This window comes from Akanthomyces muscarius, chromosome 5, assembly GCF_028009165.1.
Source record: "Akanthomyces muscarius strain Ve6 chromosome 5, whole genome shotgun sequence".
In the NCBI taxonomy this organism is placed as follows: Eukaryota; Fungi; Ascomycota; class Sordariomycetes; order Hypocreales; family Cordycipitaceae; genus Akanthomyces; species Akanthomyces muscarius.
The window spans coordinates 2,034,917-2,059,783 of NC_079245.1; the positions used below are offsets into that span (position 1 = coordinate 2,034,917).

Here is a 24,867-nt window from a genome sequence, read left to right on the forward strand (position 1 = left end):
GACATGAGACTGGCCGACTCGTACTTTTCTGTCCAGGGCGTTGCTGGTAACTAAGCATCCAGGCCTGGAATCCCAACAATGGTCTCAATTCCGTCGGCATGGGAATGAGCAAGGCTGTGCTGAAAAGCCAATTCCTCCCCATCATAGCTTCCCTCGTGGCTTTCGGACCTGATGCGACAAGGTAAGCAAGCTCCCGACAGTCCGATCGCCCAAACTCGCCGGACTGTCGCCTCGTTTCACACCGTCCACCTCAAACGATCACCACAAGTTGCTGCTGCTGCCAGCCTCAAACAAATAAACATCCATTGGCAGACTCTAACAGGTACTCAAACATAACTACCATATGGCTAGTAATAATACGACAATGCCTCCAAGAAAATACAGGCCCTGGCTGTCGCCAATAACTGCCACCATATCAAAATTCCGATAATACATCTAACCTAAAGTATGCACCCAAAATCATCTGTTTTAACGCGCATACTGCGATGACTGGCATCTATGATGCTTCGTCGCGCCACATCGTCCACTCCGACCTGGCCTCACCCCACGTAGGGAGCTTGACCTCGCTTTCAGGCACCTTTACGCTAGCGCTGGTAATTTCAATATGCAGGCCCTCGACACGGGCCAACTCAATCACACTGTCGTTGTGGCTGCGTACCCTGACCTCCAATGTACGCCGAAGAAAAGGTGTGACTGAAGCTGGCTCCAAGTTGGGCAACGCTCCAGTCGCGACGAGTTTCATGAGCGCCGACGTCAGTGGTAAAGTGCCAGATATTTTCGACTGCGATCCTGTTGACCGATTCATGGCAAAAATGGCCACGGTGCCGATTTGATTCGGCGACAATGCCCAATCCGCCGAATTGTCCGCCGGTGCACCCGCAAAGAAATGCACGTCAAAAACCCCTTCCAAGGCCTCGACATTGACTTGGACATTGGCAATCCATTCCGTGTACTCGCCGGCCTTGACAATCTTGTCCACAGGAGGGTCCATGGCTGTCAGCCTAATGTTGGGCATACCTTTCGAAGCCTTTGTGCTCCAAGGTCTGCCCGTGTTTTCCAATGCAGCGACTCTGAGCTGAGAATCTTTTGCGGCAATCCCCGCGGGGCTGGATGTGCCGTACCAGCTATTGATTTTCCGCACAAGCGACTGCTGTTGGGCAACTCTATCGCCGACGTGCAGATGTGTATCAATGTAGGTGTATCCAAATATCTCAGTCGTTCGAGACGTATCTGAAGTCCAAAAAGTATCTGGTGTAGCATAAAACGGAACCAAGGGACTGGTGGAATCCTGCACAGTTCCTTTTGGCGCCGTGTAGCTTGTCTCACCGGTTGCCATTGGCTGAATCCACGCATTCGGGTTTAGCACTTGCCACATTGACACAAGACGATCTACCATTGTGTGGTGCAAAAAGAAAAGGGGATCAAATGACGATAACGGAACATAGGTCATGTGTCCTTTCAAGCCCCCATACAAGTGAATCACGTCGTGGATTGACTCGAGGGAATCGAGATTTGACGCCTTTTGAGATGCTGCCCATGCTTTGTTGCTAAAGGCATTAAACTCGTGATAATTCGAGAAGATGATATAGAGCCGCTGCTGTAATTCGGGCAATTTCGATAAGAGTGCGGCGCTGACCTGAAAATTTTCCGAAATCGGTGCAGACTCGCTGACGCTCATGTTCGGGGCTCGCTTGGTCTCGTTCCATTTTTTGAGCTAAACAGTCAGGTTGTGTTCGAAGCGAGGGGCAGAGAGACTTACTGGATTCCAAATAAAGGCATCTTCATCCAGAGGATGGAACGCGTACGAGAAGAGCGGGTTGCGAATGTGCTGTGCCCCGTTTGGCCCATACTGCATAATCACTGGGCTCCAGAAGCAGTCCGGAAGATGCGTTTCGCCAGCAGGGGCCAGCAAGCTCCAATCCCAGTATGGAATACGGAACCGAGAGGCAGCTTGCTGGTATAAATTTCTTTCCGTCGCGTTGGTAAACAAGCTGGCAATAGCATTTGCCAGTTTGAACATTTGTTGCTACAACATTAGCCACGTACAAACTACCTCACAGGGGACATACTTCATAGAGTGCTAGATATGGCCGGTGCCACGTCGGAAATAAAACTGAGCTGTGAGTGCAGTAGCCTGACTGGCTTGACCCCGGTGCCGGTTGAACGCCGTTCCACGGCTGAAATGGAACACCATGTATACCTACGAGTGTCAGTAGGAGAGGCAGACTGCGGTGAGCCTTCTTACCTGCAACTTGGTACCACGACAGCGACTGGTCCTGGCTGACAGACTGGAACATGCTCAGCGCCAGAATATACAGATCCCACATGTATCCGTCCTTTCTCATGTCGCGAATCTCGGGCCTGGTGGGCGTGCTTCCATTAGAAGCCAGGGGTAGCTTGCCGACGATAATCTTGGCCGCGGGATCCTGTCTGCGAACGAGCTGGTCTATATCGATGCCATAGTCATATGACTGCGCTGTGGAGGCCACCACGCCAGCAAGCGCAAGCAGCAAGGCCAAAAGCATGTTGATGGTTCTAAACCGGTATTGACAATCGAGAATTAAAATCTTTGGAAAAGTTTATGGGCGTGCGTGTCTTCTATCCGGCCGTTTGTGTCGTGTAAGTTGAATAGAGAGTCTCCAGTATGGGAATATCGACTAGGTTGGCTCGGTGATGGTATATCATAGACAAAGGTATACGTCTCTGTTGCTTTTCCTCTCTCAATCGAGAACCGCCGCCAGTCTTTTAAGTTCGTCGTGAGGGAAGGGCCAGGGTTCCGTGGGGAGGAGACGGTGGCGTTTGTATCTCGTGATAACCAGAAAATGACGGAATTGTGTATCCCAAACAAGGGCAGTATTTGGAATGCGAATCCACGAAAACAGAATGATGAGAGCAGCGGAGGAAGTAAATGAACGAGAGAAGGGCAATTCCTGTTTGCTCTGCAGGAGATGTGGTCGCGCCGTTCGGCACCCGATAAACGCGTCGCGAGCAAGAAGTGCCGTGTTTGGTGCCTGCCAGCTGTCGGCGGACCTCGGACACTTCTGCATGCCCTTGCGCCCCCTTACGGTTACGCAGTAGGGCTAGGCGGATAACCGCATTCAAGGTAGAGATGCGAATTTTGATAATGGCTGATTATCCTTCACGTTTGTGGCGTGTCCGGGGCCGCGATGCCCAGCCCCTCGCATGACCTCGCTTGTGTACATGCCGTTTGTACGACGTCAGCAAGCAGAACACAAGCCGTCATTTCCCTCGTCTCAGTCACATGCTTAAATACAAAAGAAAGAGATATACGTTAACTATCATAATTTGACCGCTCGATTTATGCTAGTAAATGCGCCCCCAAAGGTATACATACAAACGTCTCCTTGACTTGTGCCTCCTCTGCTCTAGAACGACAAGACAAAACAAAACCATCCACAAAATAACCAAACATGATATTTACTTTTCATTTCCTTACGCCTTGATCGCCGTCAGGGGTAGCGGTTTAAGTGCTCCTTTGCGTGGCTCGTCGTCCTGGTTGATTCTGTACTTGAGCTTGACACCCATCGCGGCCAGCTCGACGTCGAGATACTTGAGGGCACCCGGCACAACAACCTGCGTAGTTTGGTCGCCGCCGACCCACGAGTGGCCCTGGCCGTCTTCCCAGATCTCGCCCTGAATCTCCGTCAGGTCAATACCGTCCTCGTCGTTTAGCCTGATGGCGCAGTGGCGGCAGCGCACCACACTCGGGGCCTTCTTCCTCGACGGCGCGAATTGTGACACTGTCGGCTGTACCGACAAGAACGAGCCGCACCGACGGCAGATCCATGACTTCGTGTAATCGGAGCAGTTGAGTAGACGATCTTGCAGCAAAAATGCTGTACCGTGCGCCAGCAGCGCATCACGCTCCATTTCACCAACACGGATACCGCCACCACGCTTACGACCCTTGATCGGCTGCCCAGTTGTTGGCACAATGGGACCGGTCGTACGCACTTGGAACTTGTCGTTGACCATGTGACGCAAACGCTGGTAGTAAACGACACCAATGTAAATATCCGCGCCAAGCTCCTCGCCCGTGATGCCCGAGTACATTGGCTCATTGCCGTGATAGCTGTAGCCTGCCTTCATCAGCTGATGGCCAAAGTAGTCGCCTGCCGTATGCTCCTCGTTGAACTTGAATGGCGTCGAGTCTTGCGCGAGGCCGTGCAGGGCACCAGCTTTGCCAGCCAACGACTCGACAAACATGCCGATGGTCATTCGAGATGGGAAAGCGTGGGGATTAATAATAACATCAGGCTGCATGCCGGATTCGGTGAAAGGCAAATCAATGGCCGGCCACTTTTGCGAGCAAACACCCTTTTGACCGTGACGAGAAGAAAATTTGTCGCCGATGATGGGCGCTCGGGGAATGCGGAACTTGATGGAGATGGTTTGAAGAGGCTCAGAGCCGGTTTCGGCACCAATTAACCGGACTTCCTCGATAAAGCCAGTCTCACCATCCTTGTATTTCTCGTAATGCGTAATGCCGTCAAGGTTAACGAGGTCGCCGCGGTAGTCAGGCGTCACTGTGTGCCAAGCGCAGATGACATCGCCCTCCTGAACAAGACGTCCGACGTGTGGCAAACCATCATCGTCCAGCATACCCTGGTACGACGCGCTGACGTAGCTGTGAGGGGCGAAGCCAAATGCCTTGGTAACACTCTTGCTCGCCTTTGTTCTCGAGTCGTCCTTGAGCGACACCTTTTTTGTCTTGTAGACGGTACCGTGTCCAAATCCTCTCTCGTGAGCGGATTTGTTGATAATCATGGCGTCGTCCATGTCGTAACCAGTATACGAAATAACAGCGACGACAACGTTGGTTCCATTAGGGAAGTTGTCAAAGCCATATGCATTATGCAAAGGAGCACGAACAATAGGCGTCTGGCCAGTCTGCAGGCGGTACGACTTGTTGTCTGTACGATGTACCAAGGCTGTACCAGGGGTACCCATGGTTTGCTTACCCATCTGACACTGATACATGTTACGCGGCGACTGGTTGAAGTCGGAGAATGGAGTCATGTTTGCCAAGATGGAGAGAATGTTTGTGGGATCAAACTCAACGTGGGTCGACAGGCCAGATTCAACCTCCTCAGGCACAACAGCAATAGACATGTACGGCTGCTCGTACGGACCGACCATGTCCTCCTTTTGTAGAGGAAGATACTTGACCGGGCGAATCATGCGAGAGGGTGTCGATGTCATGTAGATACCAGGGTACGAACCACCGGTGGATGGGGGAACGTAACCGATTTCGAGGTGCAGAGGGACACCGCGGCTGCCTTCGACCTTCCAGTAGCGCAGGCAGTCTGCAATACGCAGCGACTCCTTGGGCTTGCACCAGCCGAGGATCTTGCCGTCAAGCATAATGACGACGCTCTCAGCAGTGGAAGCAGTAGAAGTGTCAACAGCACCAAGCTCGGCGACGAGAGCAGGCACTTTGGAAACATCAATGTAATCAGTCATAATCTTGCACTTGTGCGCCAAATGGTTGAGAAGTCCACAAGGGGAACCATCAGGGGTGTGGACGGGGCACATGAAACCCCACGACTCGGGAAGAAGCTTTCGGACCGCTGTGGTCTTGAGCTGCGCAAAAAAGGCACCACGATGCACCATGCGGAAGTGGGCAATGAAACGGAGGAAGTTGAGCTTTTCAGCTACGACGGTGAAACCAGCAACCTGTTGAAGGTCCAGACCAGACGGACTCACTAGGTTACCGGTGGAAAGGAAGTACTCGAGCGAATTGCCCAGGTTTTCGTTGGCCTTGCGGAAGATGGCCGTGGGGAACTCTTTGCGGAATTCTTCAGAGTGAAACGTGACACCAGGGTGTCGGCGGAAATATTCTCGTAGCGACAGACGAACACCAACCCCGAGGAACTCATCTAGTCTCTCCTTGAGAATCTGGCCGTATAAAAAACCGCCAAGGAGAATTTCTTGGTTCTGGATCGCATCGGGGTTGTCGACGGCGCACTCGCCAGCGACGAGGGCGTAGAGCTTGCGAATCATGAACAGGAGCATTTTGAACTTTTCATCATCCTGCTTTTCAGTGACGTTGACGTTGCCAAGGTGCACCAGGGTAATTCTGCGGAGGAACTCAGTACCAACATCGTAATCCGACATGGTCTCTGGGACACCGAGGACAACTCGGAACTTTTGGCCAAGATATGCTCGAGTCTCCGACTTGCTGTATAGACCGTAAGACTTGTAGGTGCGCAAAAGTAGCTCGACACGATCAGTCAAGAACGTGTTCTCAGTCGCCTTGCTACCCATGGGACCAATCAAGCCTTCGAAAATTTCGCGATCGTTGGTCTCGACGAGAGCCTTCATAATCATGATGACGGGCACGAGGTATTCGTTCTTTCGCCATGAGAAACGAAACGTTACATTGCCGTCGTTAAGGTAGTGCAGAACGTTGGTTTGTGAAGTTTCGTCGGGACGGACGGAGCGCAGGATGATACCGTACGGGGAGTAACCGGGTCCACGATTTTGGAAACTGGGTCGATTGATGGCCATGGGAAAGTTTCGCTTATTGAGCTGAAGCATACGGATGATCTTTTCGATGCCGTTCACAACAAAGTATCCTCCAAGCTCTTCGGCCTCTTCCTTGCGCTGGACTAGTAGAGCAGGCGAGTTATTTTCGAGGTGGCATCGATTCGACTATTGTGTGTTAGCGACTTGCACCACACCAAGCTGGCTGCCGCAAATCATACCTTGAGCATGATGGGAATCTGGCCCAGATCACGAACAAACTCGTGAGAGTCACCACCATTGATACTATACTCAAAAGTGGCCGAGAGACGGCCTCGGTATGTGACATGTCGCTCTCTGCATTCGGCAGGAAAGATTTCGCGGTTCTTGGCCATCTTGTTGGAGGGCGGAACTTGAGCTCGGTGCAGCATAACATTGCGGACGCGAATGTTGAGCTTATTTTTGCCCTCGGGGCCCTTTCTCTCGTCGCCGTCGAAATATGTCTTGGTGCCAATATCGGCCATGGCGTGGTCGAGCAAGCCGGGCTTGCCATCATCTCGAAACAAGCCATTGAAGGACTCGATGTGAGGGTTAACCGCCAATTGGAGGGCAGGGTATGCGGTGTGATCCTTGGGAGGGTTTCTGAAGAGATTCTCTCTTCTTAGGACATTATATTCGTGGTCCCAATCGGTCCGTGTCGCCGAGCGAGCCATGGTGAAGATCGAAGCGGGTGACCGCTGGGAGCCGAGTGCGTTGCGCCGGTTGCCGGAAGGCGCTATACCACTCGAACAGCAAAGTCAAAAAGTGCGCTCATTCAGTCGCAGCGTATTGAAGTGCCTGAAAAAAGTGCGCCTCCAGATGTTGACGCCGAGCAATCGTGAATCGGAAAAAGCTGCGTTTGCTGCACTTTATTAGACCAGCCTCCGGTGAGCTTTGCTGGAACGACCAGCGAAAAAAAAAAAAGTTGCGATAAGAGCAAGTCACATGAGATAGTGGCTATCGATACGTTCATATCCACCGGCTCCGAAGTGGGGTGTAGTTGGAGAAGGCAGCGGCAAAGAGGGGCAGCCGAGCTGCAGAACTAGAGAGCTGCAGCAAGAGTTCCCTCCAAGACTGACCGGTACAAGGGACAAGGGGCCGGTCCATGAGCAGCCAGCTGCAACGGAGAGCCTCTTCGGGTTACACACGGCAGTCGTTCGTTTTGCTCATTTCGGTGAAAGTCCAGTCTCTCATAGGCGAGAAGAGCCGACACTTTGCAGGAGCGGCCCCTCCCGCCTAGTCTTTGGCTACAGGCCGGCATCGGTATAACGGAAACAAGCCATCAAAGCAAGCAAGCAAGACACGCAGTTTGAGCTCCCGGTAGTAACTGCGACTACTGCGGTGAAGACGTGCTCTTAAACAGCCCAGTCCCTCTCACCTTGGGTTGTGATGCCTACTGGTGTTACGTCGCGGGACACAAAGTTTCACGACCGCCGGCGCCGGGCTGCCGTGTCCTGATTTACATTGCTCGTGCAGACGAGCCCTGCGGCTGGTCAAAAAGCGACAGGCCTCCAGCCTCCAGCCTTCACTGCACAGCGATTTGCGAGGCCCGTTCTGAGGCCATGGCTGTGATGGTGCGAACCGTTACGTAGTATGTGCTTGAGGTGTAGGGTGGTAGCGCAAGCAAGGATCTCTAGCCACACTGGGCTTGGGCGAGGCAGGAGGGCAAGAGGGGTAGCGGCCTGCATCTGTGGCCTGCAGCATGAGACCTGCTTTGTGTTTATCCATTTTTTATTACACATGAGCCCGCCGAGAAGCAGATGACCATGGTAAATGAAGAGAGTGGACAGAGGTGACCCGGAGAGGGGAGGCTCGTATCTCGGCCAAGTGCCACGTCGTCCCCAGCATTCATCATATATCACTGGATGGTGTATGGATATAACCGAAGTGACTGATCGTGATGCAGCTTATGAGGCAGACACGGCGACTGCACGAAGGCAGACTTTTGCTTGGTCGCCTTTTCTAGCCATGGATGGCTTTCTGCACGGTGCGCAAGGGTCTGCACAAGGGCCTGCACGCTGCACGCTGCACGCTGCACGATGCAAGCCGTTCTCCGGCGCGAAGCAGCGGCCTTGCCATCACTGCATTTGCATGGGTACTAGGGTATGGTGGGCGGAGCAGCGGCGTACTGGTAGAGTGCTTGAGTGCTTGGGTGTTTTTGAGAGCTTGGCGGAATAGTGTCTTGGATCAAAAGACTGGCCTGACAACCTCTACAGCGCTGTGGAGCAGGGCTACTGTTGCTCAAGGAATCATCATTCATGCCAACTCTTGACGGTTCGCACGATGAATATCCGCCCAAGATATATGCATACAACTGACAATCACATTCAGTCAGCGAGTCGGTAGTCGGGGTATTCACCGCGCGCAGACCTGCGGGCAGCCGGCGCTTCGGCTTCAATAGCTACCGAGCATAATAAGGGCACTCGGAATAAAAGCAAGTCGGTCAATGTGTCCCATGCTGCACTGCACATATAACGTTACGCACTGGAAACGGCGCAGGACGAGGGATGACATGCTGCGCAACACAGGGATCAGTCCATTTACCCGCTCAAATACCAGCCTGAGCTAGCAATAGCGAAATTGGCACCCTTTGCAGCTTCTCGCTTCTCCAGCACCACCGTCTAACCAGCGATCGGGGAAAACTTTGGAGACGGGAGCTAGATTTGAAAAAAGAAAAAAACAAGGCCGAAAGAAGGGGAAACGGGACTCTGCTCAACGGTAGGACACGACTAGCTGCCCAAAGCCGTCCAGGCTATGAGGATCGGCCGGATAGCGTAGACCAAAAGAAGAAACGAATGAGACGGTGGATGAGGACAAGGTTGAAGGTCTGGTGACACTGGCTTGTGGTATGACGTCTCCTCGACGCGGGCCGGCGACCTTGCTGCCTGCCTACTTTGGCGGTGGTGTAGTTGGTGTACTGGTAAGTGGCAGCGTACCTAAACATGTAGGACTGACAAACATCGAAGAGACATGATTGAATAATGAACAAGAGTATCAACTAATTATCAGCGGGACGTGCTCAGCGGCCCGGGCCTCGTTCCTGCTAGCGCCAGCGGTTGACGATGTGCTAATACTGGCAAGGTAGGTACCTGGGTGCGTACCTACCTACCTAGGTACCTACCTAGGTAAACAGCGGCCGGTGCAGCGGACCGGGATTGTTTCTCGGGGAGTGCCAGCCCGCTGGGGGGATCCCTGCCTCAGTGCCTGCACCGTGCACGGCCCAGCGGTTACCGGCCTGCAGCAGAGAACAGGCAGATCTGACTTTCAGCCAACTGAAGCAGGGTTTGGGGTTTCCGGCTGGCAACACAAGATAAAAATAAAATCAACAATTTTTGCCAAAAGGCTGAGCTTACGGAAATTGCACTCTACGACATTGGGCGCCTAGCTTGCCCGTCAGGTAGCCGGAACTCGTCATTGGATGATCCGGCTTGGCCTTGTCGAGTTTAGTGATGGCGGGCTACCTGCACTGGAAGTCTGCAGCGGATTGGCACCCGGCCAGCCGTCCCATTCGCTGCGAAACAGGCAGCTACAGCCACTGGCAGAGGCACTGAGGTTGCAGTTTACCAGTACAGGTGCTAAGACAGCACTAAAGCACCGCTAGCAATTCCACTAAACAGAGTCGCAGCCAGTGCCTTTGTGGTGATTTCTCTGCTCGCGCTGGTCCGTCTCTGGCCTCTAGCAGCATTGTGGCGCCGCAACGCCGCAGAGCACCACAGGGCCGCCGACTTATCGGGTACCTTGGCCCAGGGTACCGTGGCGGGCGCAGGTAACCGCTGGAGGGGTTGCTCCAGCGCCAAAGGAGCTGCCCGCTGCGGCAGGTGGGGTTGTAGAGATACAGCGGCCACAGGTACCTTTCCAGTGTCTTGCCTTCTCTACTAGGCAAGTACCCTTTGCTGCCTCTCGCTTCTGGCTTTCCTACCACGGCCGCAACACCTCTCTCTCTTCTACCTCATCAAGCTCCAACTCGACATCGGGCGTCTTCCTTTCTGCCTTCTCCCGGCACCTGCCTGCGGCTCTCTGCCCAACTGGTTTCCTTGGTTGCAGACCTGACGCTGAGGATCCTTTTCCTTCGTGCTCACTTAGCTGAATCTCTGGGCCAACATAACCGCACCCGCAGCAAACTGGCCCAGCCCACAAACGACCATCCGCAAACGACGCACCGAGGACACAACTTTGCTACCCTCGAACGAACCAAGCTGCGCAGCTTGCTACAAAGCTTTCCTTCTGCCGTACGCCTTGGTCCCGGGAAACGCACATCCCAGAGCTCGCGCCCCGCTGCGAGGCATCTCGAATACCTTGCCGCCGCGTGTAGAGTTGTGTTTTCCGTCGAGTAGAGCTAGACCTGAACCTGATCGAACCAAGCCGAACACCACACTCACACACTCTATCGACCACGCGCAAGGGGACTCTGCCAGTCTAGGCCAAACTGCCAATATGGCCGGGTTGTTCAGAAAGCTGTACGAATTGCTGATGCGCATGTTTTGGTAAGCTTCGTCTGGTGCATGTGCCCGTGGGCTACGAGCCGTCTTCGGCCGACCTCACTCGCGACACACGCCGCCTTCCCCGATAGCTGCCCATCGGTTGGGCGCAAGCCGACTCAGCAGCAAGTCCTGTCGACTGACGCACAACTTTTTAGGGCTCAGGAAATGGAAGTTACCGTGGTGGGCTTGCAAAATGCTGGCAAAACTTCGCTCCTGCGTGTCCTCTCGGTATGTTTCAAACATGGGCTGTCTTGTTGACCCAGACTAACCTGTTGTGCCATGCAGGGAGGAGAGTTCACAGTCGAGTAAGTATACTCCCCTAGCCGACTGTAATTATGCCGTGACACTTGTGCACGTCGCCTTTCTTGCGCGCGTTGCCTTTGATTGCGAATTACCCATGGCCCCATGCCTTCTTGGTCCCTGCTGGGTTTTTGCTTTTGTTGCTGTCTTGGCTCTTGGCTGACTGTTGCGTAGCTCGATACCGACCGTAGGGTTCAACCTGAAAAAGGTGCAGCACGGACATGTGTTATTAAAGTGCTGGGATCTGGGTGGTCAGCCGCGATTTCGATCCATGTGGGAGAGATACTGCCGCGGTGTTAATGTCATTGTCTTCATAGTCGACATTGCCGACCGGCCACAGATTCCTGCTGCCAGGGAAGAGCTGCACGCACTCATGGGATACCATTCCCTCGGTGGGATCCCGTTGCTGGTGCTCGGGAACAAGTCGGATCTCCCAGACAAAATGTCAGTCGATGATCTGATTGACGCCCTAGATCTCAAGACGATACAAGGACGAGAGGTGTGCTGCTATGGAATCAGCGCCAAGGAGGAGACGAATCTCGAGGCAGTGGTTCACTTTCTTGTCAAGGCGGCTGGAAAGTAGACCATGGTGAACGATCATTGTATATCGGCGCTTGCCGGCGGAAAACCACTGGTCGGCGTTTTCTTGCCTGCTTTCCTGTTGTTTTGTTGTTTGTTTTGGGTATTCTCGGCGGAAGGCTGGGGTTTTATGGTTTCTTTTGATGTTTAGAAAGAGGAGCGACACAAAGGCAAAGCAGAACCGAAGGCGACATCGGTGTGCGCTATTTCATGTTATCTGGGACATCTTTCGGCATTTTGCGAAGGAGCATTTTTTCCGGTTTTTGTTTATTGCAAGTCTCTTATGGCGTAGCAAGCGATTGGGCCATATAATGAGAGACGAGACACGAATAATGACAAGCCACAAAGCGACTTGGAAGCGCATGTCTGCACTCGTGTTCAATAGTGAGAAAAGTAAACCTGCAGAGGGACTGTTCGACGTTGGCTTCGCGATGTAGTGTCGAGCATGCCTCGCAACACATGGCGGCGTTGCGCTCAACTATAGCGCTGCATAAAAGACAAGAATCAGCAACGCGGAAAGAAAGGGACAATCCAGGGTCATATACTCTCGGCACGCCGCCACGCGCATACCCTCCCCGCGGGGCCGTAAGAGACAACTGGTGGTGCATCATGCCAACTCATCTCTGCAGTTTGGCCTGGTTGCATGCGTGGGGCCGAAAAGCCAGCGCAGCAAGCTTGCACTACCGGCGCACCTTGCTGCGGCATAGAAGGGCCTGCACAGGGGAGGATGCCCATTCGGCAGTGGCAAAGTGAGAAGTGACCATCTAGGCAATTTTACGATTATTTTGAGTGGCATATTGCGCTGCTTGCAAGTGGCGCTACAGATGCAGTTGTGGCAGCGCGCCCTGGGGGTTGACTGCGACAGCATTCCAGACCGCGTCGCACGAGGGCATTGCCAAGGACCTCGTCTGCCAGCGCAACGAAGCAAACGATTTTTGTTGAGATAGATAAATAAATAGATATTGTGGATATAGAACGTACGGGTCATAACTTGGAAAATACCGTGCAAGATGGGTGTTTGCTTGCTTCGTGCGTAGCCTCGCTGCCCGATACTGCCGGGGATCCCCTCATTGGCGGCTGAACCATTGGCCTGTGCAGCGAGAGCATCCGCTGTCTGGATGGGCTACCTGAAAACAAACGCCTATGCGACACGGATGAATGTGGAATCTTTGAATTGGCCTCTTCCAAAAGACTAGATGTTGGGATCACATATGTACTTCTCAGCAGCGCAGCAGCCTACAGCTCACGGGCCCGCGTTCCCATTCATCTGCTGCGACGGCGGCTGCGGCTGTGGCTGCGGCTGCGCCGTTGATGGGCCTGCGCTGGTTACGGCCTGGATGCCAGCGCACTCAAAGTACACGACGCCCTTGCTGGGGATGGCGCTCAGTCCGTACCACGCCACGACCCTGACTGCGTCGACGGCGCTGACGACGGCGAGGCTCGAGAGTACCGTGGTGCCGTAGAGGCTATGCATCTGTACTGGCACCGATAAAGACACCGAGTTGCCCATACAAGGGTGTTTGCGCGTTGGATGAAGCTTGGTGATTTGTGTGATGGGACTTATATGAACAGGCGCCCCGACGTACAGTGCCATGGTCATCAACGGAAAGAAGGGAGCCGGACCATCGTGGCTCTCCGCGCACAACTTTTCTGCAAAAGCCCACGGCATCAAATCGCTTCCTAGAATCTTCTTCCACTTTGCCCACTGCCCTGACTGCTGCCGCGGCGTCCGACCGCAGACTCAGCCGCGGCGCCACCCAGCCGACCAGATGCAGCAGCCCGACTGTCGCCTGCCACAGCGCGAGCACGTAGATCTTCGTCAGCACAATCGTGTGCACAGTCCATATGCACAGCTGGCACGTTCTATACGCACTGTTCGCGGCCGCGCAGAGCGTCACCGCGTGCTGCAGGACGGAAACGACGGCCGCCCTCCATCCGTGGTAGCCGAACGAACGCGGCACAGTGTAGAGAAAGCAGCCGCGGGCCTGCGGCGGGAGCTGTCTCGCGAGCGATTAGATGATGGTGGCGTACTGGGAAGGCAGGTGGGCATGTGGTGGATGGTATGGCACAGGACAGGAGCAGTGCGAAGAGAGGCCGGCGGAGGGCGACGAGGGCGGTGTCGCAGGGACGAGGACTCAGCATTTGCAGAATGTGGGTGCGAGGCCGAGTACGACGACGGCAGCGCTCATCTATGCGTGTCATATCGGAGAGCAGGGTCTTGTTCCTCTGGTGGTAGCAGAAGGAAGGATACTTTCCGAAAATCGGGGGAACTGCTTGAGGAGGCAGTCAAGCACCGTGTAGCTCATGCTGGGATCGGAAAATGTGGCATCGCGGTAGTCGATGATTTGCTCGCGACATGTGTGCTGGAGCAAATCTTGGAGATGCGGATTCCAAGCTGGGAAGAAGTGCTTGTAGAGGAGGGTCGAGTGTGCGATGTCAACGGCGACGGCGACGGCGACGGCGGTGGAATCAACCACGCACGGAAGAGCGACGCAGACTAATGCGGATCAGACAGGTGAGAGTGCTGTTGCGAGAAATGGAGGATCGACTGCGAGAGAATAGCGACAAGAGCCATGTGAGCTAGAAGGCGATAAAAGATGCTTGCGGTCGATGAGGAATACGTTGATGAATGAGAGGATTTTTGACGAGTCGGGCTTGTTCCTTCTTGGTCTGCAACGCTTTAACGATGGTAATGACAACAATGGTAAAAATGGCAAACAAGCTACATGATAATTCAAATGCTCAACACGGCGCTGCTGGGAGTTTCTCGCGGACCTCACGAAGGAGATGTAGGAGATGGGACCGACGTGTAGTCGGCTGGGTCGCACTGCAAAAAAGATGCCGTACTATCCAGAACACCCAACGTAGGCAAGGATAAGAAACACTCTGAAAATACGATTCTCGTCGTACAAGAGGAATGCACTGACCGGACGGCATACATCCCGGGCAAAGGCCGTCGATTCCCGCCGCAAGCCCCGTCCGTCTCCACCCGCTCCTGTCCCCCGCGTCCACAACCCCCAGCTCCGATCCGGGACGCCCTCTTCCCTACATCCTTATCACTCCTCTGCCCCGTGCCCAATTAATCAATCAAACCCCCCTCCCCCAGATCTGCCGCATACAGCTTCCTGAAACCCCCACACGGCTCGCAGGCGCTTTGTCAATTCGTGTCAGAGCGGAGCCGGCGCGCCTTTCTGGCGACAACTGGGCGCAGGATCGACTACCATGCAGAGGCTGCCGAGCGCTCTCCGACTACTACACATCAAGCGTGCCCAGCCTCTCCCTGTCAGAAGCAAACGTCCGTTGCCTTTTCTGACCGACTATCCTGTATCAAGCAGGAAAGCATTCTCTGTCGGCGCAGCACTTTGGCAATCAAACATGGCTAGCAGTAACGAGGGTAGTGGTGCGTGGGTTGGTGCCAAAGGCGCCGGATCGCTGGATCTACGCAGTATGTTACTCAACATGAATATGGAAAGGGGGGGTTTCTGGTGGCGGATCCAACATGCTGACAATCTTTTTAAATCGCAGGTGACGTGATGACTGTGCCGACGCCGGCGATGCTGGCAGCCGTGGCCAACTGCTCGCTGCGCGACGACGTCTTCAACGAGGACCCGACGACGCGGGACCTCGAGGCGCACGTCGCGCAGCTCGCGGGCAAGGAGGCCGCGCTGTTTGTCACGTCGGGCACCATGGGCAACCAGGTCGCTCTGCGCAGTCTCCTGACGCAGCCGCCGTTTGGCGTGCTGGCCGACCACCGCTCTCACATTATTCTCTACGAAGCCGGCGGGTGAGTGTTCTGTCTCTACTACTACACACACACACACACACACACACACACACACACACACACACACACACAACAGCATCCAAACTTATACTCTTGCAGCGTCTCGTCACTCACCGGCGCCACCGTCAAGCCCGTCGTGCCCAAGAACGGCATCCACCTCACCCTCGAGGACATTACCGCCAACGTCATCCTCGGGTCCGACGTGCACGCGTGCCCGACACGCGTCATCAGCCTCGAGAACACGCTCAACGGCATGGTCATGCCCCTGGCCGAAGTAGCGCGCATCTCGGCCTTTGCGCGGTCGCACAGCATCCGGATGCACTGCGACGGCGCGCGCCTGTGGGAGGCCGTGGCCGCCGGTGCCGGCACTCTGGCCGATTTCTGCGGGCACTTTGACACGGTGAGCCTGTGCTTCTCCAAGGGCCTGGGCGCGCCGGTCGGCAGCATCCTGGTCGGGGACGGGCCGGCGCTCACGCACGCGCGGTGGACGCGCAAGGCGCTCGGGGGCGGGATGCGGCAGCCGGGCTTCATCGCGGCGGCGGCGCGCGTGGCCGTCGACGAGACGTTTACGGGGGGGCTGCTGCGGGCGTCGCACGACACGGCGAGAAAGGTCGAGGCTGCGTGGACGGGCCTGGGCGGCAAGCTCGTGCACCCGGTGCACACAAACATGTGCTGGATCGACATTGAGGCGCACGGGTGGGAGACGGCGCGGTTCGCGGAGGCGTGCAAGGAGCAAGGGCTGGTGGTGTCGGGCGGCAGGCTGGTGACGCACTACCAGGTTGCGCAGAACGAGGCGGCGGTGCTGCCGCGGCTGGAGAGGGTGTTTAGGCAGATTCTGGAAGCACAATAGAAAACACAGACGCGCGTGCGTAGACAACAAAGAGTAGGCTGGAATGCTGGCACGATGCGTCTGCCAAGTTTGCACAAAGACAATGTGGTTGAAACGGGTAGTTCCGTCTACGATCTCGGGGCGAGTGGGCTTGGTAGAAGGCGACAGAAGTCAACATTGCGTTATCAAAAGGAATCAACGATCCATAAATCCATAAAGAGTCCGCATCATACCCATTCCAGAAGCTCGGCCAGACGCGGACATGTGTATCCGTGCAGCGGCTGGTATTTCCCGTTTCAGATGAGGCGAGGGGAATAATCGAGGCGAGCGCCAAGAAAAGCCGGCGCCATTAAAAAAACCAGGTTTCCAGAGTTGGTTTCGACTGGATGAGTGGATGAGTGGGCGAGGCGGAGAAAAGGCAACCAGCGCTAAAATCTAGGCTGCAGAATCTCCTCCAAGGGGCCGCGTCGCCTGGAAAGTCACGGGGTGTTCCATGCAGGGGCTTGTAGGTTAGGTAGGTAGGTAGGTAGGGGGGACTTGATTCAGGTACCAAAGCTAATTTTTGGTGTGCAACTAATCCGTGCCTAGCTGACTGGTCCCCTAGTTCTGCAGCGGGGGATTTGCGCGTCCCACGGTGACGGATGCACGGATAGGCGCAGTCGAATCAATATTGTGACGGGCAACACGGGGTGTCTGTCTGGCATTTCCGACATGTCACACCAGTGCGGAAGCGGCTGTTTCCAGCTCCTTGTCAGCTTGGGCCTCTGTTCTTCTTTCAAGTGGCAGCGCCACGATTCACAATCCGGAGGGCGATTCAGCCATTGTTTCCTCCACCGGGTCGCGTCGGTAAATGTGGTGGGCTTCGTGGCTTTCTACCTATCTAGGGAGTCTGCGCCCCCAGGCCAGTGCCCCCTATTTCACGGTCCAGACCGGATCGACCGCCTATTTTTGGGGCCACCCAGGAGTTATTTACCAGTAATTCATCCCTGGCTTTCGTCGTTGCCAGTATGTAGACGGCCGGCCAGCACTCGATAGAAACCATGTGTAGCCGAGGAAGCCGGGACCTCCCGTTTGACGTGCAAACACATGGACCATGGTTCGCACCGCCGACAAGGCTCCCGCGATGGATGCATTTCTCTCCGCCTCTAGCGCCAGTAGCCTCAGCAGGAAGCGTGGCGATGCAAAAAAAAAAAAAAACGAGGCTAGGGCTGAAGAAGAAGAGTAGCATTGGCAGCCTCTCCACCGGGCCAAGCGTCCAATTTCTCACAAGCCCGACGCCAGCGAGCCACTTTTGCTAGATTCGGAGTGCGCGCCGCCGCCGCAAAACAGTCGTCAGTCAGTCAAGTCAGTCAGTCAAACGCTGCTGGAAGAAATCTCCACCCCCGGACCGCCGTTGTTATTATTCGCAGCGCAGACCGAGAGGGTATCCTCATCTAATTTCCTTCGCACCTATTTCTTGCCCACCTCTCCCACCCCCCTGGTTCCTTTTTCTTCTTCTTCTTTTTCTACTAGTTTCACCTCTGATCCCTTCAAGACACTCGTTTTCTCTGCTCTTCTACGACAGTTTCTACTATCTACATCCTCATAATACTCGCCAAAATGAAGTACTCCGTCGCCGCCGCCGCTCTCGCCCTCGCCTCGGGCGTCGTCGCCAAGCCCCAAATCACCAACAGCGGTGACATTGACCCCAAGGAGGGCAAGGCCTTTACCCTCGAGCTCTCCGGCTGCAGCTCCGGCTGCACCGTCTACCTCATGCAGGGTCCCAAGGACTCCCAGGTCCCCGTCAAGGTCCTCGACTGTAAGTGATATCCTTGTCTTCGCGCTCTCGCATCGCTTTGCGCTCGAGGCGTCAATACCGTAAACACAGCAGCTAATCCAGTATCCGCAGCGTCCGCCACTGGCTCCGCCAAGATCACCATCAGCAACGTCGGCTCCGGCACCTACGGCCTCCGCGTCCAGGACAACTCCGTCACCGGCACCGCCGCCAACGACAACGCCAACAACGACTACACCGGCATCTTCCAGTACACCGGCACCGGCCCGACCTCCTTCCCCCCTCTGTCCGGCTCGGCCACCGCCACCTCGTCCAGCGCCAGCGCCACCTCTAGCGACTCCTCCTCGTCTGCCTCGTCGGCTTCTTCCTCCGCCACCACCACCGACTCTTCCTCTTCCTCGTCGGCCACCTCGTCGGCCAGCTCCTCGGCTTCTTCCGCCTCGTCCGCCTCGTCCACCTCCAGCAAGAGCTCCTCCAGCTCCAGCAGTACGTTTTGTCCCATCACGCCTCCCTGACTGTTTTGCTGCAGAGCCAACTAACCACGCGAGCCGTACAGAGACCTCCGCGAGCAGCACCTCCTCCACCCCCAGCAGCACTCCTCCCCCCAACGCTGGTAACGTGGTTGCCCTCTCCCCCGTCGCCCTGATTGGTGCCGCCGCCGCCGCTCTCTTCCTGTAAAGGGAAGATGCCAATGGCCAAAGCCAGATCGCTCCGGCTTCTCCTCAATCAATTGCTGAGAAAAGGCCTCTTCATTCTTTGAAAATACTCCCCGTCTGCCCAACGAGGCCGGCTGGGACAAGTTTTTGTTTCAGAATCAAGGTCCACGTTGTATATTCGTGCCTTGAACTGACGGTATAATGTTTGATTTAGTACCCTCTGGGCCGATACCATGCAAGCTATACTCTTTCATAATAATATTCAAGTATTCATGATTTGCTCAGTCTCGTCTCGTGCATGTGGCTCGCTCAAGCTGTGCATCGGTCGTCATTGCTCGCTCTTGTAATGATGCATGTGCTGGATGAACAATGGAAAGATGCAAACGTCAGAAATTGCCCCCAGTGTTTGCCTGCGCAGCTCCAGATTGTCGGCGACCGTGACAAGAAGCTTGTTATCGTTGTAGGCTTTGGCAGTCCCATCTCTAATTTCACCGATAGTGGCACGGGTTACACTCCACCCTGGTTTTTGATGCTCCCGCAAAACGACAGTGACTAGGCATGGCCGCGGAATCCTGCCCTCTCCGAACAATCTTAAGCTACAGCACCATGTTGTTGGAGCTGTTCGCTCCATGAATCTGACGCCCCCATCAAGAAAAAGACGGGTGCAGAGCGGTTGTGTAGGGGCACCTGCACCTACACTCTCCAGCGCCAGCACCGCGAATCTTGAATGCGGGATGCGAGGCCAATAATCGGTACCCTGGTCAGGGAGAAGCGCCAGAGCATAGTCGCTGTACCCGTGGTCCGCGGGCTGTGTCCCTGGCTTGGCGAGGCGCACACCAAGACTAGCTCCAGCCCAGCTGTGTGGCAGAACTATAGGTCCATCAGGATACTTGGCGCGCCAAAAGATTGTTTCTGAGATCCAACTCGTGGAAGGGCGCTGGAGCGGAATGGCGACGCAGGTCTCCGCGCCCATGCCTTCCACATACGCGTCTAGAAAGGCATAATATGCCACGGAGGAGCTGCAGAGAATGGGGAGCTGAATGCGGATCCCAACGTTGGTGACTGAATACCCGTCAAGCAGCCTGCCTATGCCAGCACCAGGACGCTGAACGTATTTTCCCGAGTTGGCAAATGCAGCGGCACAAGGTGCGAGTGCAGACAGCCATTCCGGACGTACGACGAGCTCCGGCCATGACCAGCAAAAGATGGTATGATCATAATACGAGCGGATGAGTTCCTCCTGCAGGCGGGTAAATGCCCTGTCGCCCTCGCCGTACATCAGGGGTAGGTTGACGCCAAAGATGCCAAACATGCAGTATGCCATGTCTTCGCGGCGCTTCGTCTTTCGCCGCGACAGCCACGACATGCGCTGCGCAGTGCTGGCCCCGCGTATGTTTCTCTGGCATTCGAGAACCTGGGCGGGGATGGACGTGACGAGAGAAAGCGCGTCGAGGCACAGCCTCTTGTCCGTCATGTGCGTCCAGTCCCTGTCGTAGAAGCGAAGGAACTCGGGCGCCAGGAGCTCCTGCAGCGTCCAGCCTCGTGTGAACCATCGAGAGGACTTGAACAGGGCGGTCAAGTCGGGGCTGGCAGCGGATGCCGCCGGGTCAAAGACGACATCCTGCAGATGGACAAAACAGACTTGGGCATCGCTGTACCAGTCAAACATGCTGTTGATTGCTTCAGACAGCTCCGCGGAGCTCGTCTTGTCGATGCAGTTGGTGTCGACCCATACGTAGCGCAAGTGGCGTGCGCTGGCCAGTCGACAGGCGGAAAGGACTTTCTGGTAGCCGGACTTTGACGAGACGGATGGTTCGTGTCGGCGCGACCATTCCTGCAGCGTCACTTCCTGGGGGTCCCAGGTGTGTGACAGGATGGCGTATTCCGGCACGTCCTCGCCGAAGAATTCTTCAATGTCGAGCGTGGTGACATTGATGAGGCGCATCGTGGCATCGGCTCTGAGAGCTGGAGATTGTGAGATGATGGGCCGGCTACGACTGGCTAGCGGAGTGATTGCAGATCCAGAGGAAATGTCGACGCCCTGGCAGCGGCTGACAGCGTTGATGCAGGCAAGCTGTGGTGGGTGGTGCTGTCATTGTGGCTGGAAGCATAGTTAGGTACAAGCCGGGCTTGCGCCGTGACGATCGACGGCAGGATGCTGTGGCTGCGCTGCGGTAACTTTGGGCTGCGGGCCGGTGGCTAGTCTCGTCAATTGAGCGGGTTTGCGGGCCGGCATCCTTTTCCATTTCGTAGCCATTTTCTCCTGCCTGCACGCTTTTCTCCTCTCTCAACAGGTGATGAGCATCTAAGAACGAGCGCTCGCCCAACTTGGCATGTAGTTTGTGATGGCTTCAAAGGGCCCAACAGCCGAAACCCATACCAAAGCCATTCGGGAGTCGACTACACATTCACGAACAGCCACAGCCTTGGCAAGTAGCACCACTAGCATTACGATCAAGCTGGCCGATTGCCACAAGCGCTCCCTCGAGAAGCTGTGCCATCGAGGAAGAAATGAGACAGCAAGAACCAACATTCGAGGCTCTATCATCAGGCCCCTAAACCTGCAAGCGCCTCTTGAAGAACTGGGCCCTTTTCTGCTGCAGCCAATCCAGCCCAGCTGTAAAATGGCCTACTTTCGGCACCACCGCCAAATCAAAGTCCTCGTTTGCCTCTATCAAGGCACTCGCAAAACGCATAGTCGTCGCGGGATCAACAACGTTATCCACCTCACCCGTCACTAGCAGGAGCGTGCCGCTCAGCTTCCCGGCGTTGACACAGTTCGAGTTCGTCTCGTAGCTGGCACCGACCGGCCAGCTCAGGAACATTTCCGCCCACTTGTAGTCGCTCATGCGGTCATCGTGAGAGCCCGACTCGGCCACCGCGGCCTTGTAGAAGTCGTTGTAGTGCAGCAATGCTGCCGTGGCGTTTTGACCCCCAGCAGAGCCTCCGGTTACGCCAACACAGGAGGTGTCCATCCATAGGCTCGTCTTAGCTACTGCTTGCATCCTCTTAACACGGTCGGGGAAGCCGGCGTCGGTCAGGTTCTTACAGGACACGTCCCGGAAAGCCTTTGAGCGCCCGTTTATTCCCATGCCATTAATAACCACGACGACATGGCCCTCCGCGGCAGTCCTTCGAAACCCGGCGAAATTTTAAAACCCTTTGGGTGTAAAAAACTGAAATAGATCCGCATAGATGTGCTCGATGATAGGATATTTCTTCTATTTATCTAGTTTAGGCGGCCAGAAAATCACGCTGTAAATGTTGGTTTTACTGTCGCGGCCCTTGGCAGCGAATCTCTCCGGCATTGCGTGTATCCCAGCCAAGCCTAGGCTAACGACTTCGCTGTGTAGGAAATCGGTTTACTTGGAAGTAGACACGCCCATAACGGCAATATGTGGTAAAAGATCAACGCGAGACCACAAAGGTGTCGCTACTGTCTTCCACCAATACCTTAACAGTGCCGTTGAGAGCAATTTCTAGCATTCGAACATGCTCATGTCCGCGCTTGTTAAAGACGAAGCGATATTTTGTACCGCAGCGCGGCCGTCCGATGCGTGGACTTCTAAACAGCAAGTCGTCGGTCGATATCTCGCGCCGGGCGTGCAAGTCAAACAGCCGAGGTTGGCTCGTGTCAAGATGATCCCCAGCTCTCCGCCAGCCGCGGCCGCTGCTAGTGCTGTGGCTCAGTGTCATGGGACGGAACTGGTCATCTGGGACAGAGTTTCTGAGCTCCAAAAGATACTTAGAGCCCGATCTAGTCTAATTTGCTATATCGCGGCGTCCGTCTGATGCTACAGAGACGGACTGGTAGCGGTCGTCTTCAAAGCCGTCGAAGGACACCTGTGCTTCGACTCCATCTTTAGGCGCCCACAGGCTATGTCGTCGAATAAAGATCTCATATTCTAGTCTCGTCACCTCTCCAGCAGAGTCAAAAGTGTTAGATTCAGGTTCGCAGGCGGTACAGGCTTCCCAGCTAATCCCAGGCCTTCCGGCCTGTCTTCAATGTTCACAATGCCGCGTTTCTTTTTCAGCTCCAATACCACATTCCGCCCGGTAGAGCCTTCCAAAAAGCGAAATGGAGAGCCAATTAGGGAAGTAAATGGGAAAGAATCCCCTGCAAGCACATGATCAATACGCCGTTCTACGTTGTCATCATGATCGATCCAATAATATCCCAGTGCGGAGGCAGTCAAATTGACAATAGTAACCAGAGATTAACCAGGTGGCGTTTCCGATGAGGGCTTCGAGTTATCATAGTCTTATTCAAAGCATTTTATATAGAACTCGCCATGCTAGTGTTTCAAAGTCTGGTCTTTGGAAAACTGCCATGTCTTCCCCGAGCATTGAAAGCGCACCCACGAGCCGTCTGAGCCGACGTTCAGCGAGGTGAGGGATAATTTGTCAAGGATACAGCGACTCGCCGCGATCGCGGCTGAGCTTGCATGCGAGAGTCTTGTGGTCAAATGCCGGCTGGACAATGTCCCTTACACAGTTCACAGAAATCCGGACGGCAGAGATCGCCTGCACCAGAAGGCGTTGTTACCAGGCAGCCAGTGAGGCGCCACCGTGGCCCTGCCAACACATGTTCTTTTGAACTCGATGCTCTCTTGAAAACTCATTTCGAAGGCTCCGTGCTGTGGAATGTTGCAGCTGCTTGCGGACAAGAGAGATCGTCCCCTTCAAAGGCATAGAACCGCTCATGCGTCAAGTACGAGCGGTTTCGACAAACTCTGCACCGGTATGGTACACAGAGTTAAAAACGTGCTACAGTACGTATTGGGAGGTTTGACGCATGACCAGCGAAGGAGCGAAAGGGTGGCCTTGCATGTACGGCCTGCATTATTGGCTGTGCAAGAGCGGCCCCTAATACACAAACAAATTGCGACCAGCCTTGTAAAAGTCGGCTCCGGATAAAGGACCTGAAAGCGACGCCGTGTGCGTAGCTGTATATGACAAAGCTGGGGCGTATAGAAAGAGGTTTTCTACTGTGGTGTGTTGCTAGTAACAGTGGTCGTAGTGGTATAGGCGTAATACAGTAAGGCGTGTGGGCTAGGAATTGGTGTAAACTTATTTTGATTGATTCTGATATCTTTCTGCTCCAAAATCGCAAGGTATGGTATACCCTATGGTGTAGTTAATGAAAGAAGGGGCGCGAGCGCATGAGCCCTGTAGAAAAAAGGACATGCTAGTATAGGGGTACAGGCTAGTTTTACCAGTAGGACGCCGTGGCCTAAATAAGCTATTACCGTCCCATAGTCACAGGGTAGTTAACTCGTCCGGATATTGCTATCAGACCACACATAACTAGTCCTTATACTCTAGAAGAAATCATGGGAGTCGTCGAGCTCTGCGTTGGGAATGCTAGGCGCATGCAGAGTTGTTGGCAGTGACGCACACTGCTCCCCACAACGCCAGATAAGCCACACTTAGGGATGTTGGAAGCGCGATGCCGGCATGCTGCATTAGTTTGTAAATTCCAAACTGTCCGGATGAGTCGCTGTTTCTCTCGCCCTGATGGTGGCTGAGGTAGATCCTCGTTGCTGTATTTTCCGGTTTCAGTTCACTGTCGATCCGAGATGGTCTGCCCGCTGGGGACCTACCCACGCTACCCCCACAGTCTCTGGTACATCGTTTGGCCCAGATAATACCAGCAGCGAATATCAGTGGGCTGATTATTTATTCGCCGTCTGGTCTGTGTGTCCTTTGAAGAATGTTTGCTACTTCCCAATCTGGACAGACACATTCGTCGTATCCCCGCATTCTCTTGTGAGACAGCTACGACCAGGGTCTACTCACATAGTGTTCTTGGCCATACATCTGGCTGGTAAGAGGGGCCTACGTTCCAGCCGTCACTCTTTCGTGCGATAGGAAACGATTCAGACAAATTAGGGTTAGTATCTTGCATTTGAGTGCTATATATTAATTGTCCTCTAATC

General features: G+C 54.7%; 8 protein-coding genes across 8 annotated transcripts; 3 read left to right on the forward strand and 5 right to left on the reverse strand.

Moving 5' to 3' along the window:
- Positions 1 to 496: 496 nt before the first annotated feature.
- LMH87_009957 (uncharacterized protein) lies at positions 497 to 2,525 on the reverse strand (the record flags this gene model as incomplete). Its single annotated transcript, XM_056197041.1, has 4 exons — positions 497 to 1,714; positions 1,760 to 1,954; positions 2,070 to 2,200; positions 2,246 to 2,525. 4 exons carry the CDS (start codon positions 2,523 to 2,525, stop codon positions 497 to 499), a joined length of 1,824 nt encoding a protein of 607 aa, XP_056054130.1.
- Positions 2,526 to 3,453: 928 nt separating this feature from the next.
- Positions 3,454 to 7,199, reverse strand: LMH87_009958 (uncharacterized protein; the record flags this gene model as incomplete). The annotated part of the gene is made up of 2 exons (XM_056197042.1): positions 3,454 to 6,675; positions 6,729 to 7,199. The coding sequence occupies 2 exons, from the start codon at positions 7,197 to 7,199 to the stop codon at positions 3,454 to 3,456; spliced, it is 3,693 nt and encodes a 1,230-aa protein (XP_056054131.1).
- A 3,760-nt stretch (positions 7,200 to 10,959) lies between these two features.
- LMH87_009959 (uncharacterized protein) lies at positions 10,960 to 11,889 on the forward strand (the record flags this gene model as incomplete). Its single annotated transcript, XM_056197043.1, has 4 exons — positions 10,960 to 11,009; positions 11,162 to 11,234; positions 11,292 to 11,311; positions 11,481 to 11,889. 4 exons carry the CDS (start codon positions 10,960 to 10,962, stop codon positions 11,887 to 11,889), a joined length of 552 nt encoding a protein of 183 aa, XP_056054132.1.
- A 1,239-nt stretch (positions 11,890 to 13,128) lies between these two features.
- On the reverse strand, positions 13,129 to 14,027 carry LMH87_009960 (uncharacterized protein; the record flags this gene model as incomplete). Its single annotated transcript, XM_056197044.1, has 3 exons — positions 13,129 to 13,422; positions 13,472 to 13,870; positions 13,917 to 14,027. The coding sequence occupies 3 exons, from the start codon at positions 14,025 to 14,027 to the stop codon at positions 13,129 to 13,131; spliced, it is 804 nt and encodes a 267-aa protein (XP_056054133.1).
- A 1,233-nt stretch (positions 14,028 to 15,260) lies between these two features.
- LMH87_009961 (uncharacterized protein) lies at positions 15,261 to 16,519 on the forward strand (the record flags this gene model as incomplete). Its single annotated transcript, XM_056197045.1, has 3 exons — positions 15,261 to 15,330; positions 15,411 to 15,669; positions 15,769 to 16,519. 3 exons carry the CDS (start codon positions 15,261 to 15,263, stop codon positions 16,517 to 16,519), a joined length of 1,080 nt encoding a protein of 359 aa, XP_056054134.1.
- A 1,578-nt stretch (positions 16,520 to 18,097) lies between these two features.
- LMH87_009962 (uncharacterized protein) lies at positions 18,098 to 18,950 on the forward strand (the record flags this gene model as incomplete). The annotated part of the gene is made up of 3 exons (XM_056197046.1): positions 18,098 to 18,296; positions 18,387 to 18,758; positions 18,829 to 18,950. 3 exons carry the CDS (start codon positions 18,098 to 18,100, stop codon positions 18,948 to 18,950), a joined length of 693 nt encoding a protein of 230 aa, XP_056054135.1.
- A 574-nt stretch (positions 18,951 to 19,524) lies between these two features.
- On the reverse strand, positions 19,525 to 20,873 carry LMH87_009963 (uncharacterized protein; the record flags this gene model as incomplete). Its single annotated transcript, XM_056197049.1, has 2 exons — positions 19,525 to 19,563; positions 19,626 to 20,873. The coding sequence occupies 2 exons, from the start codon at positions 20,871 to 20,873 to the stop codon at positions 19,525 to 19,527; spliced, it is 1,287 nt and encodes a 428-aa protein (XP_056054136.1).
- A 610-nt stretch (positions 20,874 to 21,483) lies between these two features.
- Positions 21,484 to 22,020, reverse strand: LMH87_009964 (uncharacterized protein; the record flags this gene model as incomplete). The annotated part of the gene is made up of 1 exon (XM_056197050.1): positions 21,484 to 22,020. One exon carries the CDS (start codon positions 22,018 to 22,020, stop codon positions 21,484 to 21,486), a length of 537 nt encoding a protein of 178 aa, XP_056054137.1.
- Between the last annotated feature and the right edge of the window lie 2,847 nt (positions 22,021 to 24,867).